Source organism: Phoenix dactylifera, chromosome 9, assembly GCF_051530095.1.
Source record: "Phoenix dactylifera cultivar Ajwa chromosome 9, Ajwa_hap1_PhDact_Kaust_v1.1, whole genome shotgun sequence".
Taxonomy (NCBI): Eukaryota; Viridiplantae; Streptophyta; class Magnoliopsida; order Arecales; family Arecaceae; genus Phoenix; species Phoenix dactylifera.
The window spans coordinates 29,407,283-29,422,367 of record NC_143198.1 but is presented as its reverse complement, the minus strand read 5'-3'; the positions used below and the strand labels follow the sequence as shown (position 1 = coordinate 29,422,367).

General features: G+C 37.6%; 1 protein-coding gene across 7 annotated transcripts; it reads right to left on the bottom strand.

Annotated features, from left to right (window-relative positions):
* Nucleotides 1-394: 394 nt before the first annotated feature.
* LOC103722013 (protein SAWADEE HOMEODOMAIN HOMOLOG 1) lies at nucleotides 395-15,075 on the bottom strand. Of its 7 annotated transcripts, none has more exons than XM_088704907.2 (9): nucleotides 15,027-15,075; nucleotides 8,159-8,241; nucleotides 7,908-7,953; nucleotides 7,691-7,838; nucleotides 5,671-5,740; nucleotides 2,103-2,154; nucleotides 1,102-1,245; nucleotides 901-1,020; nucleotides 395-712 (listed from the first exon to the last, which is right to left on the bottom strand). In XM_088704907.2, exons 1-9 carry the CDS (start codon nucleotides 15,066-15,068, stop codon nucleotides 668-670), a joined length of 750 nt encoding a protein of 249 aa, XP_088561033.2. In that variant the 5' UTR covers nucleotides 15,069-15,075; the 3' UTR covers nucleotides 395-667. The 7 variants fall into 7 exon arrangements, with proteins under 7 accessions (XP_088561033.2, XP_088561032.2, XP_088561034.2 ...); XM_088704906.2 differs by lacking the exon at nucleotides 15,027-15,075 and adding an exon at nucleotides 9,707-10,121 and having other exon boundaries at nucleotides 5,671-5,734; XM_088704908.2 differs by lacking the exon at nucleotides 15,027-15,075 and adding an exon at nucleotides 9,707-10,116 and having other exon boundaries at nucleotides 8,159-8,796.
* Between the last annotated feature and the right edge of the window lie 10 nt (nucleotides 15,076-15,085).

Below are 15,085 nucleotides of genomic sequence, written 5' to 3'. Positions count from 1 at the left end.
CTGTAGACTTGAGGGGCCTTTGAATATTTTTCATACCTCAGCTTGGACCCAACCTGATCAATAGGAACAAAGTCTAGACCTAAACCTCAAACGGGTCCACGGTCCAGGGTCCAGGGTCCAGGATTAATGGAATCCGGTCCATACCGAATAGCACCCTTAGCGTCGATAAAATTATTTATTATACAGGAAGGACATTTGTATCTCTTTGTTTAACGATTGCAAGAAATTTAGACAGATAATGCAAGAAAGAGAGAGACACTCATGCATCCAACAGGCCCTACGATATATTTTAGTCTCCCTGCTTATAAAACGTAAAATTGAAGGTTACCAGCAACCTCCGCTCACGAACAGGCTGGTCATGTTCGCCACTTTAGCTGTAACTATCAGGATAGTATGACAAATCAAAGAATGAATTAGGTGATTGTTGAGTTTCATAATAACTAGGAACATTATCACCCAAGGAGCTGCAACCCTGTCGTAAGTTACCCTAAACTTGTAACATTGCTGGCATATGATCAGTGAAAGAAAGCTTAATAAAATATGATCATTTTGTCACAAAGTAGAAATGCAATCCCTTAAAAGTCTTGGGTGCAACCTCTGATCCTGGAAGATCAGTGGATGGGGAAATGATTGCCCTCATCTGTAATACGTAAGCAAAACCTTGAGATCAATTTGCTGGCCTCCGGCAGAGTCTTCTTAAATTTACTTTTTCCTGACATTTGGCATAAACAATCAGACAGTTAAAATAAGATCTTATTAGATCCCTGTGTATGGTTTTAACTAATACTATTTATTCAGCATCCATAAAGCCAATGCCGAATATTTGGGAAAACGCTACATGATTATGGTTATGGTACAAAAGAGTGACACCGAAACATATCCGGTTCAGATAACAATTACCTCAGTTTGATCATGATCATATTGGATCAGGAAGAGACACCTGCAGCCCCTTATATCATGCAGTTTCCTCTGGATTTCTATGACACGTGCATCATAGTATGTGGCTTGTTCAGCGTTTTCCTGAAGTTAGAGTCCTCGGAGGAAATAAATTCACTGGTTACAAGGTAAAAGAAGGGAAATCTATTTGTTCTTAAGACGTACCTGAAAACAGAGAACAAGATCCCCCACTGCAACCTTCCAACATTCAGAAGACTCGAGAGGAACTGAGCGCTCCCGTACTGCCTTCTTGACATTCACCCATTCATCCTCCTCCGCACCAAATCCTTGATATCGCACACGAACTTCCTAGAATAACATGAAGATAGATCACACATACCAATGAACATTTGACAATCTGAAGGCAACATTAAGGATGAACGAGAACAATATTTTACAATTCTTCTATGTAACAATACACCAATATTTCTCTAAAAGTTCCCCAAACATTTATCATAAAATAAGAAATGGCTGTTTGGGAATATGACTGCAAGAAATAAGATACATCGGATAAACAGACATTTTGGATTAGCAGAAGGCTGTCACAATTGGGCTACATGTGACATCTGTTAACAATGTTCTAGCATTTCTTCAGTAGTAATTATACATGCGTCAAGCCATATACTTCATTTTTAAACACATTGTTTACTATATGCAGGAAGCACATGGTTGCAACAATATAAAAGCAGGGTAAAAATAGTGCTTTTGTTGCACACTGTCAATAACCAAGTAGGCCAACAATAAACCAAGCCCGGATTTTTGTAGAGCATGCCTTAATACTAACAGGAAAGGAAGTACTTGAAATATTTTGTGCAAGATATAAATGATTGCTTTGGCAGAATCAGGCATAGTCAGCATCTATCAGAGCAAATATCTTGCTCCAAAGATGGTAGGTTTTTCCCCTTCTATTCCATGCTCATGTTTAGAGCCATTCATATATGAAACTGAAAAATATCCCCGTGACAGCACAATTGTGACAGCATATATATGTGACAGCACAAGAATCAGAATGTAGCAAATGCTGCAAGAGAAATTCACATGCAGAAAGACCTGGCAAGCAAACCAAAATCAAATCATTAAGGACATTATGTCATGTTTGACAAACTTTTAGGCCTTGGAGTTGAGACATAAAGAAAACAAATAAATAGATTGCACGATGCCCTTACAAGTTCGCCAGAACTAAGAACTCTGTGCGTGAGGAAAGTAGCAACATCATACCTGCAGTGACAGAAAAAGATTAATCAGGTATGATAATAGTTTCAAAAAAGCTAAGCCATAAATTAGCAGTAAAATTCTATATTTATCTGTTTCGTAAGTCAAGGACTGTATACTAGAACACCAGTGGTATGCAAATGCATACAGTTGTGCTGTGCATCTACATACATGCAAGAGTTTCATATATGAGTGTGTAATATAAGAGGGGCTGCACGCTACCATATAAGTCAACTCATTGCATTGCCTGTTTATTGATCCTCAATATACAGGTCACCAAGAATGTTAGGCTGATTCATGAGAAACTTTTTAAGGCATTATGTGAGATTGACACATCCTTTATATAGATCTCCACCACATCTGAGCATTTGCATCTATGATCTCATCACAAGACCTCCTTCAACTTATTAGACTTCTATACAAAGTGTCAAACAGTGATATCACATTTTTACCATTGTTCTGGCATTGCTCAATGAGAGCAGTCTTAAACTAGTTCTTTTATTTGTATTGGCTTTAATCGTATAAGTTGTCCTAGGATCTAATGAACAATTCCACTCTCATGCAGATTATATGTATTATTGCACATTTGATTATCATGCTTCATTTACCTTCCAATGATGACTCACTAAGGCTCTCTGGGAGGTTGTTAAGCAAACGAAAGAAATGATGATACAGACTCAATGAAAGAGGGGGAAAAAAAACTAAGATTTTCTTTAGGAAAAAAATGTTATGAAAGATGAGCATAAAAGAAGATAAGTTACAGGTCAATGTATACAGTTGCCTCGTTTTTTGTTCTCTCTATCCGAAAACCGCCATCTAAAATGCAGGAAACAATTATCAGCCTTTCCTCACCCTTTTTTCATAGCAAACTTTGAAAATGTTCCTATCTATTACCTTGCTTTTCTCAACCACCAAATGAAATATGAGCCTCTGCCTTGGGCTATTGCATGTCTTCTCTCTCAGAAATAGGTCCATTCTTCGTGGTTAGAATCTTCTACCTAGGATAATGCACCAACTTTAGAAGCTTCACATAATCTTAAACCTGCATCCGCTTTCTAAACACTTCCTTACTGAAAGTGTTTCTAAAATATCAACTTCCCCCACACCCGCGCTCCCAATCTCGCTCTTCGGGCAACTAATGGTCCATTTTTTGTTACCTCCACTTGTCTTTGTGACTTAAAGCATCACACATTCCTTATGACACAATCTAAATTTTCATAACTCTTCTTTGGGCCCCTTCATTATAAATCATGGTCACCTCTCTAGTTCCTCAGCTACAAGTCCTTCAGTGCTTTGAAACCTCTCCGATTTCCCTCAACTTCTCATGCCACTCACATATCATCCGAGCATGGAACTTTTGCCTGTCTTCTCATCTTGTCTTGCCCTTGCCCTCCAATAAGTTGTCCATTGGTTAAGCCAAGCCCCATCCACTGTCATTCGCTTTGTCCATGTATGTCTAATTTTACTCCCTCTAAATAATCCCCTCACTCAGCTATCCTTATCAGATGAGAACAATGATATTGCCCATTATGTCACATAATAATGCACAATACATCCAAGCCTGATTGCTACAGTTCACTATTTACCAGGTCCCCAAAATTCAATCCTCTGCAGCCATCCATACAACAAGCCAGTTAAATATCTGAGGTAACAAGAACCCCTAACTAAGGAACTCTAATGCCTTTTCTCACATGCATATCAGGATCTTGTTCCCTTTTGGGAAAGGTCTCAATCTGCTATAAGTGGATCTAGAAGATTATGTAATGATCCAGTGACCCAGTAGAAACTGGAATTGTAGGAAGACCTAAAAGGAGAATGAATCAGAAAAAAAAACAATCAATGGCCTACTGCATGTAAACAAGTTGGGAGATAAAAAGATTTTTATTATATTATTGATATGACAATTACCAGACATTGGCTGCTGGAACAAAATTTTTATCTGTTCCATAATAGTGTACATATTAAATGTAAGTGGGAACAACCAAGACCTTTGTATGAAATCATATATAAAGAATAAAGCCATAAGAAGCCAAATGGAGGAGAGGATGCATAGAAGAAAATATTAAATGGGAAGAGAAATAACTTTCATGATGCCCATAGTTCTATGTGGCACAGGCATGGTAGTAGGGAAAAGAACCAAGGGCATTATTTCGAACAGATCCAGAAAAAATTAGCAACTACACGCCTATATATAGATAGAAGTATCATTATCATCAATTTGATATACATATTGAAGCTGTCGCTAACAGCAGCATCTTATCATCACAAGTTCCATTCACAAATATTCCCAACCTCTGAAAGCCAGAAGTTAGAAAAGTTCACAAAAGGTAGGTTTCAGTCAGGGGCTGAGCCACATGGGGCGGGTGGTGGGGCAAGTGCCCGCCCTCCCACTGGCATGGTTAAAGTGCGTTTTAGCACCACGAACCCAAGTTATAATTTGGAATTTGAATGCCTGGCCCTCCTACGTCTTCCATGTATGACTATTTTGCCCCCCTCTTTCAAAGTGTATGGTCTTCCTTTTATTGCCCCACCTCCTGAAAATCCCGAGAGCTTTCCTTGCCTACTTTCCTTCTTAACTTCTAAAAGAAAAACCTTTGTATTTCTGTTTAAAAGAAAACCTTTGGAAACCCCATTAAATAGAACTCCTATCCATATTTAACAAACCCATTTATGCCAACTTCTTTTCATATTTTCATATACTTCAGTTTTAAGAAGTTGATGGAAATACAGAATCATAGAACAGATTAGAGAGATTTGAAAATATGTATGAAAAATGGTTACTTTGAGAATTATTTTTGTGCCTTTACTTGTTCATTTTTCCCTTCTAATTCTCCTCATTGTATGTTTAGAATTTCTTGATATATTTAAAGATTGTGACATTCTTTGTAGTTTAGCTTAAAGCCTTTCCCTTTATTCTTTTTGGACCTTATAAGGAACTAGCTCTAAGGTTTAAAACATCAATGCATTAGCATTTTCATATGAATCTACGTATTTCTCCCAATGAATGATCCATTGTGAAAGTATATCATGATTTTGGTCCCCCTCCCCACACTCCAAGAAAAATTTCTGGCTTTGCCCATGGTATCAATAGCCCATGCAATGGTAGTCAACAGTCTAACTTTTGTACAAGAAGTCAGAGTTAGTTAAACTTTAGGTTGAAGATGCAAAGAACATTAGAATGCCAAAGAGAATACAAATATTACAAGTTTAATAGCCAGGACAATTATAACAAGCATTAGAGTTTACCCATCTTCAAAGGAAAGAGATTCCCACAAGCTTTGGATGAGATATTATGTAGTCAAGGTTGAAACACATAACAACTTTATAGTAGATACTTACCCAAAAGATAATAAAAGGAGGTGGGGCTCGGGGGTTGCCCCTCTCCAAGCTCAAAAAAGAAGAAGAAGAAGATAGTTAACAAAAATCCTTTTTTTGAAAAAAAATCCTAAAAATGGACTACAGATTAATGCAAATCTGCAAATATGGAGTTGGAACACATGGAAAGCCTTACAAAGTGCTTACCATGCCCCATCTCTTGATGATCTGGCCTCAAACTCCAAATTCGTTTCATCAGGAACCTTCTCTCCTGTATCTGAATAAAAATCCAAAATTAAAAAGATTGTACAGTTTCAATTCTAATGTCATGGGACAAAATATGCAACATTAACCGAGAAGTAATTACAAGATCTATAAAACATCGGAAAACTAGTGTCTTGGGAGACTGAACAATTTACTCTACCATGTTAAAACTATTGCTAATGTTTTATGGGGATTGGGGGGATCCAGGTCCAGTATGCAGACAAATCGGCATATCAAGTCTTTGTATGTATCCCAGTTGATTGACTCTGGGCAACTAAAGAAGCAGATGCATCCAAGACCAGCATGACACTTGAGGATGAGCACCATGTTGAAGAAGAGACTACTGTCTAAGAACCATAGTTGGAATGTGTTCAATCATTTAAATCAGCATTCTAATGATTTGGTAAAAGGGAGCCAATTTAAGGGTGAAACAAGTTAGTTCTCTTTAAAAGACGACTGAATGGACATATATTTATCTTAGGCATGGAAAGTTAAGGTAGGAACCATTCAGTTATGTATTTTTGTCAGTGCATCAACATCTTGAGATCCCTAAGGTCTAACCTTATGATGATTTAGACATCTCAATACTTGTTGATTCGCTAGTTGTTCCATTGTATTTGTATATGATAAGTTAAAGAAGTGGTAATCACAATATCAGAAATGGAATTTGGCCATTCATGTAATTAAGGCATCATATTCTAATAATAAGCTATAGATAGTTTCTATTTTTTCATGCAGCTATGTTCTTTTACATCTTCCTTTATTTATCATAGTGTCACTCTCATATTTGGCTGCATGAATGTGATAGTATGACAGACTGTAGAATATGCTATAGAAACTAAAGTTGCTTCAGGCATCACTTTCACATTTCCAATTTATATAATTAGACAACAAAAATTGTCTCAACTATTTTCTAGATTTTGAAAATACAAAAACATGTTCATTGTCGACAACTACTTTTATTTTTTGAGGAAAAAAAATCAAAGATCAACCCTTCTTTCAACCTCAAGCAAGTCTATGCAAGCCCATCACCTTCCCCAACCACCTCGTTGGCGCTCCTTGAGTGATGGTCCCTCGTTCTCGGCAGCAATGGTGGAGAGTAAAGCCATGTGAGAGGAGGAGGTTCTAGAGGAGAAAATTCAAGTTTATGGGTGGCAGAGAGGAGGTGGAGAGCAAAGGGTTAAGAGGAGGGAGTGGAGGTGGTAATGGTGGCGGCTGTGGATAATAGTGGTGTCGGCAATAACAGAGAGGAGGGCGGGATTCAGACAGTGTAGAGAAAGATATCATGTTTAGAGCAGCGAAGAGGCAGGGAAGGATAGAGGAGCGGTGGTGGCAGCAGCAATTATGATAATAGGAGAGGGGGGGGGGGGGTGTTAGGGACCCATATAGTGTATAAAAGGGATTAGATTTGGGGGAAGCAAAGAGGAGGGGAGTGTACCGCAGGTCATCCACTGTGACCTAGGTGCCATGGGCTCAAAACACAGGAGCAACCTCTCTATACATTTGACCCTTTCCAGAACCCATAGCGGTAGGAACCTCATGCATTGGGCCACCCTTTTTAAAGAGGAAGGGAGGGTGGAAAGGATAGAGGAAGAGGTAAAGATGTAAGTGGTTGTGGTAGAGGCGGTGGCAATAACAAAGAGGAGGGCAAGATCCAAATGATGTGAAGGATTTGGAGGGAGGTTTTCAAGAAATCATGATAATCTCATTGCTCTCACTTTTCCAAGAAATCATGATAATAGTTCATACATGCTTTTTTTCTCTCTTTGTTCATGTTTTTATTATTAACAAACAGAAAACATGGGGAAAAGCAATGCCAAACATGGCATTAATTAGACAGGCAACATGTTATCATCCAATAACACAGAAATCACTTGGTCTTGTTTCAGGCTTAAATGACAGATATCGGAAGCTCAATGGCATGGTGCAGACCTAAATTAATAAAAAGTGATGTATAAAGCACCTTTGGGCAGGTCCGAAGAACTCTCCGGTGCACTGTTCGAATGGCTTGTGTCTGAGATATTAATGAATTCTTCCAGAGGATTAGGTGAGGAGGTAACTTCAGTTGCCTGATTTCTCTTCTTACTCTGGAACCACTTTTGCACCTGATACTAAGAAGACATTACATTTGGAATAGCTCATACAGTACAAGCATAGTGATTACAATGTGGGGGAAAAACCTGCTCCATCTGTATAGCTCTACTTCCAGCTCGACCTGAAGCAACACTAAAACAGAATTCCTCAAATAAGAGAAAATATTATGTAGAAGCTGTAATTGTTTGTCATGAAGAAAAAAGCAACGATATCAAGGAGAAACAATCTGCAAGTTCTGTCTTGAAGGGTGACTGACTACTAAAAAGGATTAATGTGTAATAAATCTGTGATTAATAAACAGAACACTTCAGAGAATGCTAAATAAAAAAGAGCTCACTTCAATTCTTTGGTAACATTCTGAAAAAAAATTTGATCTAATTCATCTTTTTTCTCCACAAGTAAATTCTCCATCTGCCTGATCTGTTGAAGAAAAGAAAGTAGCTGGTATAAACAATTGATGACTGTAAGGTATTAAGTTTCAATAAGTGTTCTGAGAACAAAGGATTTATGATTGAACATGATATGAGATCTATCTTGTCACTTGAATTTTAAGAAAATAAGAAAGTAAATATAATAACTATTCATTTGTAACTTAAGAAGGATCAATTTCATATTGCTTATTGGCTCCAATAAGCTGTGAAAACACTAAATCTTTAAAGCAAAAATAGGAGAAAATATCAGCGCAACAATAAAGGTGTTTCAGACACAACAAATACTCAGCAAAAAAGCATCACAGCAGTCGCAACCCCTGGGAAGAGCACTACTTCTTCAAGCTTGCTTCTATGAGCTGCCAATTGCAGAGGATGACGTGTAATAAATGGGCATGTGCTTCTTCAACCTCGGGCATTAAAGGAACAACAAATTTATGGTAAGAAGGACTGAAGTAGAGCATGCATAACAGGATCTTCTGTCGGCAAAAGCAGGTTATTGTGGCCCTACTCAGTGGACTGCCGCTTACATCCCATGCATTCTGGTCTGTTTAGTCCATAAAAATATGACAACATGCAAACAGGCCATGCATTTATATTATTAGGGAAAAGAAGAGAGGAAGTAAAAAAGCAAGCATGGAAAGGAAAAGAGAAGAAGTGAAATATCAATTTTCATGATGTATCCTTTTGCAGGTTTCGATGTACAAATAATATCTAAACAACATAACAAAAAACACAACTTTATGGTGGAATTAGCTGCGGGGCTTTGTTCATAGTTAAACTGATCACTTCACTAATCCCAGCCCCCAAAAAAAATTCAGAAAGAAGTCCACAAAATAATTGATCAAAACTATTAACACCTTTGGCACATGCAAGAAAGTATAATTTTATGCAGCTATGTGCAACAATTTTGGTAGGTTGGACTACCAAACAAACAAGAAGAAGACCAATAAAATTTACTCATGCATCAGCAGCGCATACCTCAATCTATTTGAAAAAACACAAAAACATATTTTGATGGATGAGACATATCCAACTGGAAGTTCCGTGTCTATCACTATCCAATTGTGAATAACAACATTCCTGCATTATACAGAATAGGGCAAAAATCTCACACAAGTAAAATTCTATCATCGACAAACATCTGCCAAGGAAAAGAAAGAACTTCCTCTTTTCCCCTTCTCGATCACCGAACCAAAACCCTCATCAGGCTAACACATTGATAAAGAACCACATTCCACTATCAAAACATCCAATCAATTCAAGATTTCACAGAAAGAACTCGTTGCGAAGAAACTCCAAAACAGAAAGAACGCAGCCACTTCAAACAAAAACCTAAACCATACGAATGAAAGATAAACAAAGGAAAGCATCCAAATGAAAGAAGCGAAGCAGATACCTCGGGAAAAGAGATTGTTCCAAGAAACCCACCAAGATACAACGGAGACAGAGATTACCTCGGATCTCGTGAAGCGAGTGCGCTGGCTACGCCGCGGCCGGCTCCGGACCGGCTTCCCCATGTGACCGGAGACGGAAGGAGAGGCGAGGAATGGGTCTCGGGTTTCGAGAGGAGGAATTTATCGGAGTTCTTGAATGCAGAACCTTCGGTTGCGAAGGAAAGAAGATAAATGGAGAAGATAAATAGGAGGAGGAGAAGAGGAGAGTGGGGAAAGGAGGAGAGGAGAAGACGAGGGCAAGCAGATACGGGGATTAAGATAGTTTAGAGGGGAGGGGAGTTCTTCCGAGGTGGCAACGCCTGCCGTTCTTATGAAGGGTCGACGGAGCACTCGAAAATCGAGTGAAATGATGAAATTTGGGCCGCGCCGGGGACGGCCATTTTGTAGTCCGCCGGTTCCGAAACCGGCTTTATGCTGTTCTGCAAGGGTGTGCATAAATAAGTGTTGCTACGCGGCTGCCCATGAGCATGTGCACATATTGGTACAGCGCGAACAAGCAGTGCACGTGGAACAGGTTTGTTAACACCCCCGCGGGCACAGAGAACCCAGGTTTGTTAAGGGTTCGGGTTGAGAAAGAATGTTTTTTTTTTTTTCTAAAAACGGATATCTCATACAATGCAGATACGAATACACCCAGTAGAATCAGCAAATAGCAAATCACATAATGCCCTAGGCAAGCCTCCCTCCTCATCCCACAGGGTGTCTCCTGAGTGGTTCGCCCCATACGCTGCCATCCAGTCCGCTGCTCCGTTGGCCTCCGGTAAACATGCTTGACCTGAAAGGCCACTCCATTACTCACCATTGTCGAAATATCTCGAAGCAAGGGGTGTACCTGTCCACCTCAAGACACATATCTCAAGGCACTCCGAATTCTGTTATTTATCTATCTACACTTATCTCCAAACAACTATTGTGTGATCCAATGATAGTTTTATATGAAGAAAGATTAATTATTTAGTTACAACTTTTCTTGATGGATGGAGGAAATTGGCCTTCCAACATCTTCATCTATGGATTTGAAGGTTTGTCTCTCTATTAATATGTGAAATAATCGAAAAATCAGACAAGCATGATGTTGAATGGTCAGAAGCAGATTCTTGGATCTTTGAGTTGATCAACAACCACTTTAGAGCCACCCTCGAGCTAAACATCCGACCCATAAATTCTTCGGTAATAATACATGCTCATCCAGACAAATCTGACTCATCTTTGTTAAAAGAAGTTCAAAGAAAATAAAAACTAGCTGCTATCAAAATAAAACCTCGATAAACTTATATCAAGAAACATGCTCCTTTGCAACTACTGTCTCTGTTGTGCGGACAATCACAGTCAATATTTGGAGTAAGAGGGATGAGAGCATAAAGTAGAGAGAAAGATAGAGTGACACTTGATTTTTTAGATAACTAGTGTAAAACGGCACAAGTATTTGGCGCACATAAAAACATTCTTGTGCCGCATAGCTTGAGAGGATTGGCATAACTTGTAAGAATTGGTGCAATGCATGAGATTGATTAAAAAAGAAATCGCCAAACTAGCTTTATCTAATGTACTTAATAGGTTGGCACATGCTATTCATGCATTTTATTCAATATAATGAAGGATTCAATAAATGGTTATAATATCAATAATTAATTTATACTTCAAATGTATTGCACAAATGACCGAATATATGAGTGGAAATAAAAATAGCATCCCATGTAGAAAGATATGGCATTTAGCGGAACAAAATACATTATATCCATAGGGAGAATTATACAATTACGAATGAAGGTTGAATGTCAGTTAATAGATTGGAATCGATCAATTATCCTTACTGGTGAGATGGAGGAAAAGTTTTTTCAAGAAGGAAAATTCTAATTTGATAAATGGGTTAATTTTAAGCATCCAAATTACCCCCCTTTCCATAATAACCCAACATCATCCCGGTGTCCCTCTTCTCTCTCCCCCTCCCCCACTCCTTCATTCCCCTGTCCATTTCTCCCTCTCTTACCTGTCATGTCTCTCTCCATCCCACCTCTCTTTCCATCCTCTCTCTCTCTCTCTCTCCCCCTCTCCCTCTCTTACCTGTCCATTTCATCAAACAATCAATGTAATTGGTTTCTCTGTGGATACATATCAGCTGGGTCTGTTGATGTGAATAATCTAAGAAATTCATGATGCAATATGTACAAGAGAAACCTTGATTAGCCAAACAAGGACCACAGAGATGGAGATGTAGGCTATTCTCTAACAATTGCCTTCACATGAGACTTTTGTCCAAGCACTTTGTGTTCCGGCGACACCTTCCATCAAATCTAGATCGAGGCATAAAAGGAGATAATTTGACAAGCCAAAAGAGGCTCTGAAATCGCGAATAGATTCGGAAGTTTGGAACAAACTTATTTAGGGGTCAATTACCGACAGTTCGCGCCACACGAGGTGGGAAGGTGCTCGTTCACCAATGCAATAAATAACACCATGCGGAAGCATTTATCGGACCTAGCCAGCGTAAACCGATCAACTTTGTTAACGTATATCTCAGGCCAAGTTAACCATGCTCAGGGAAAACAAAACCATCGATTTTGTTCTAAATGTCACGAACCATGCATGGTCATTATTATGGGTGTTCAACTTTATGTAACACATGATTTACTCTCGGGGAAAGAGTATTTGATTGACAAATGTGACCGCATCAATTGATAAGATGTTGGAGATTAGGATTTTTACCGGCATCTGTCATTTCTTGAATTAGACGAACAAATTATACACAGTGTCTTGGATTAAGAACACTATACTTAGTAGATATTCATAATCAAAATAAAGTTGCCAGGTTAGGCTATTTAGGCACTCCCATGTATGGAATCAGTTGAATTGGGTTTAGTAGTCTCAACGGGGTCAGTCCCATTGGATTTTAGGTGATTCCAACCTGACGTGTCAACGCAGTTTGAACGTATATCTAATGAAATATAGGTGGACACCCTCCTATTCTCCTAAAGAAAAACCTAGATATTATTTGTTTGTTTTTTGGAGGGGTGGGTTTTTCTGGTGGTAATAATGGGTTTTTTTCCCTGGTTCCTTTTTTTTATTTTCTTGTTATTTTTGGGTGGGTGACCGGGGTTCATCGAAGGAAAACTATTGCAAATTGGAGGATGCTTTATATGTAGCTTGTATTTGAGAGAACATAGCTTCGGCCCGTATATATCTACTAATATTTACAAACAAGCTATTTGAATCAAGAATTATAAAAAAGTCATTGCTGAAGGTGGATAAAATTAGCTTTATAAAGTATTCCGTGGAAATTACACACTAGAGGATGGGTCTTGATGCAATATTAAAGTTGATCCATTATAACCCAAGTATTAGAGTTTTGAAACATGAAAACAGTGATAAAGTTGCGCCCATTTAACCCTTTCAAATCTCATAGTGACGAAAGTCTTGTGCATTGGAATGTCTCTCCACATGTGGGGATAAGGCTAAGTACATTTGGTGCTTCTTAAACCTCATAGTTGCTGGAAATTGTGTAGCTGCTTTTGCTTTTATTTTTGTTTTGGAATTGTATAATAAGATGATATTGGTCACTGATAGTGTCTGAAAGGGATGATATAATTCATTTATGCAAGCATGCCTTATGTTTATTTTGGATAGAAGTATAGGCCTAGATCTGATCCCACTGGAAACAACATGGATGTTTTATCCTCAGCCTATAGTGACTGGGATAGGCTTGTTTTCTTAGGTCATATAGGGTGCATCTTATTACTTCTCTGGAAATTGTTGTCACTGATATAAACTACTTCCAGAACAAAAATTATATGGGTGGGAGTCAGAGAAAAAAAATATAGGCTGGATTTTCTATTTTTGTACATTTTTTTTAGTATGTATCCTAAAGAAGAAACCTAAAAATCATAGATTCCTTCTACTAATGAAGTTATTAGTTCCGTGTTTAAAAAATAATAAAAAAAAAAAATTGCAGTACATACTACGTGGCCAAGTAACACACACTAAGCAAAGTAGTTATCTAGTAAGTCAATATATATATATATATATATATCTAGATAAATTAATACATAATTTTTAGAATTTGGAGTTCACCAATGTATAGTACACGGTCAGATAATATATGCTTAGCAAACTAGTCATTTGGCGACCAATACACATTTTTAAGCAAATTAATACACAATTTTTAAAATATTATATTCACCAATACATATTATAGGGCCGGTAATAGATATTTATCGACTTTAAGCTTATCTGATACACATCTAGCAGTGATCCGATACACACTTTCAGATAAATCGATATCTAATTTTTAGAATATGCTTTTTATCAGTATACACTATATGATGAGATGATACACATCAAGCAATTAATTATTTTGTATTTATTTTTTTTTTAAATACGAGATTGACGGATTCCGTTAGTAGCAGAAGTCTTATTTTTATTGGACTTTTGAGTTCCTTTTTAAGATAGGCGCTAGAGAAAATATGGCAAAACAAGAGTCGTCCCATATGATTTTTATTCCTACTTCTAAGCTTCTAGTATATTGTTCAACACATACTACAAAACAGTTAAGCCGTTAATGCAACTTGCAATGTAACATGTTTGATTTTTTTTGAAAAGAAAAGCAGCAAAAAGAAAGAACCTAATTCAATCTCTCTCTATAGAAAGAAGAACATTTCCTTTCAAAAAATACGCATAGTTACTAGAACAGGAAATGAATAGTTACTAGAATTGGGAACGAATAAAAGGGACTAGGAAAGAAAAAAAAAATTATAAAAATCTATTACGTTTTCTAATTTCCTATTGCCTTCTCATCGTCCCTCGCTGTAAGTAAAATCTGTTCACCTTTTTCAATTATCCAATAAACTATCCTTAAAACAATACCTGTTTAAAATTTGATTCTATTAACATACAAGATAATGAAACATAACATTATCCCTAAAGGGTGGCATTTCGCCTCCCTTTACTTCAAAAAAAAAAAAAGAAAAAGAAAGAAACATTATCCCAAAACATAGAAACTCATCAAAAGTTGCTAGAGATTCACATAATTTCCTATATTTTTCCTACTTCAGTTAAACAGGTTTCTCATTCATTGTTCTGCTTTCCCAAGATAATTTTCCATAAAAAAACGTAAACAGAGTGTGAATTGAGCTTCCTACTACTATGCTTTTGCTTTCTTCCTTTTCTTTTCACTTCTTTTTAAGATAAAATTCCTGCTCCTATCGTCTGGTTAGAAACTCAAACCATAACAAAAAAAAAAATCTAAACTTTTTTTAAGTCCAGGAGGCAAGGTAGGTAGTGTAAAATAAAAGCCGAAAGCAAAAGAACTCTCGAGAATCCTCACCTTGCCTGCAGCCCGGATAGATTTCGGAAGACATGCCATCATTTCTCCGTCCTCCAATC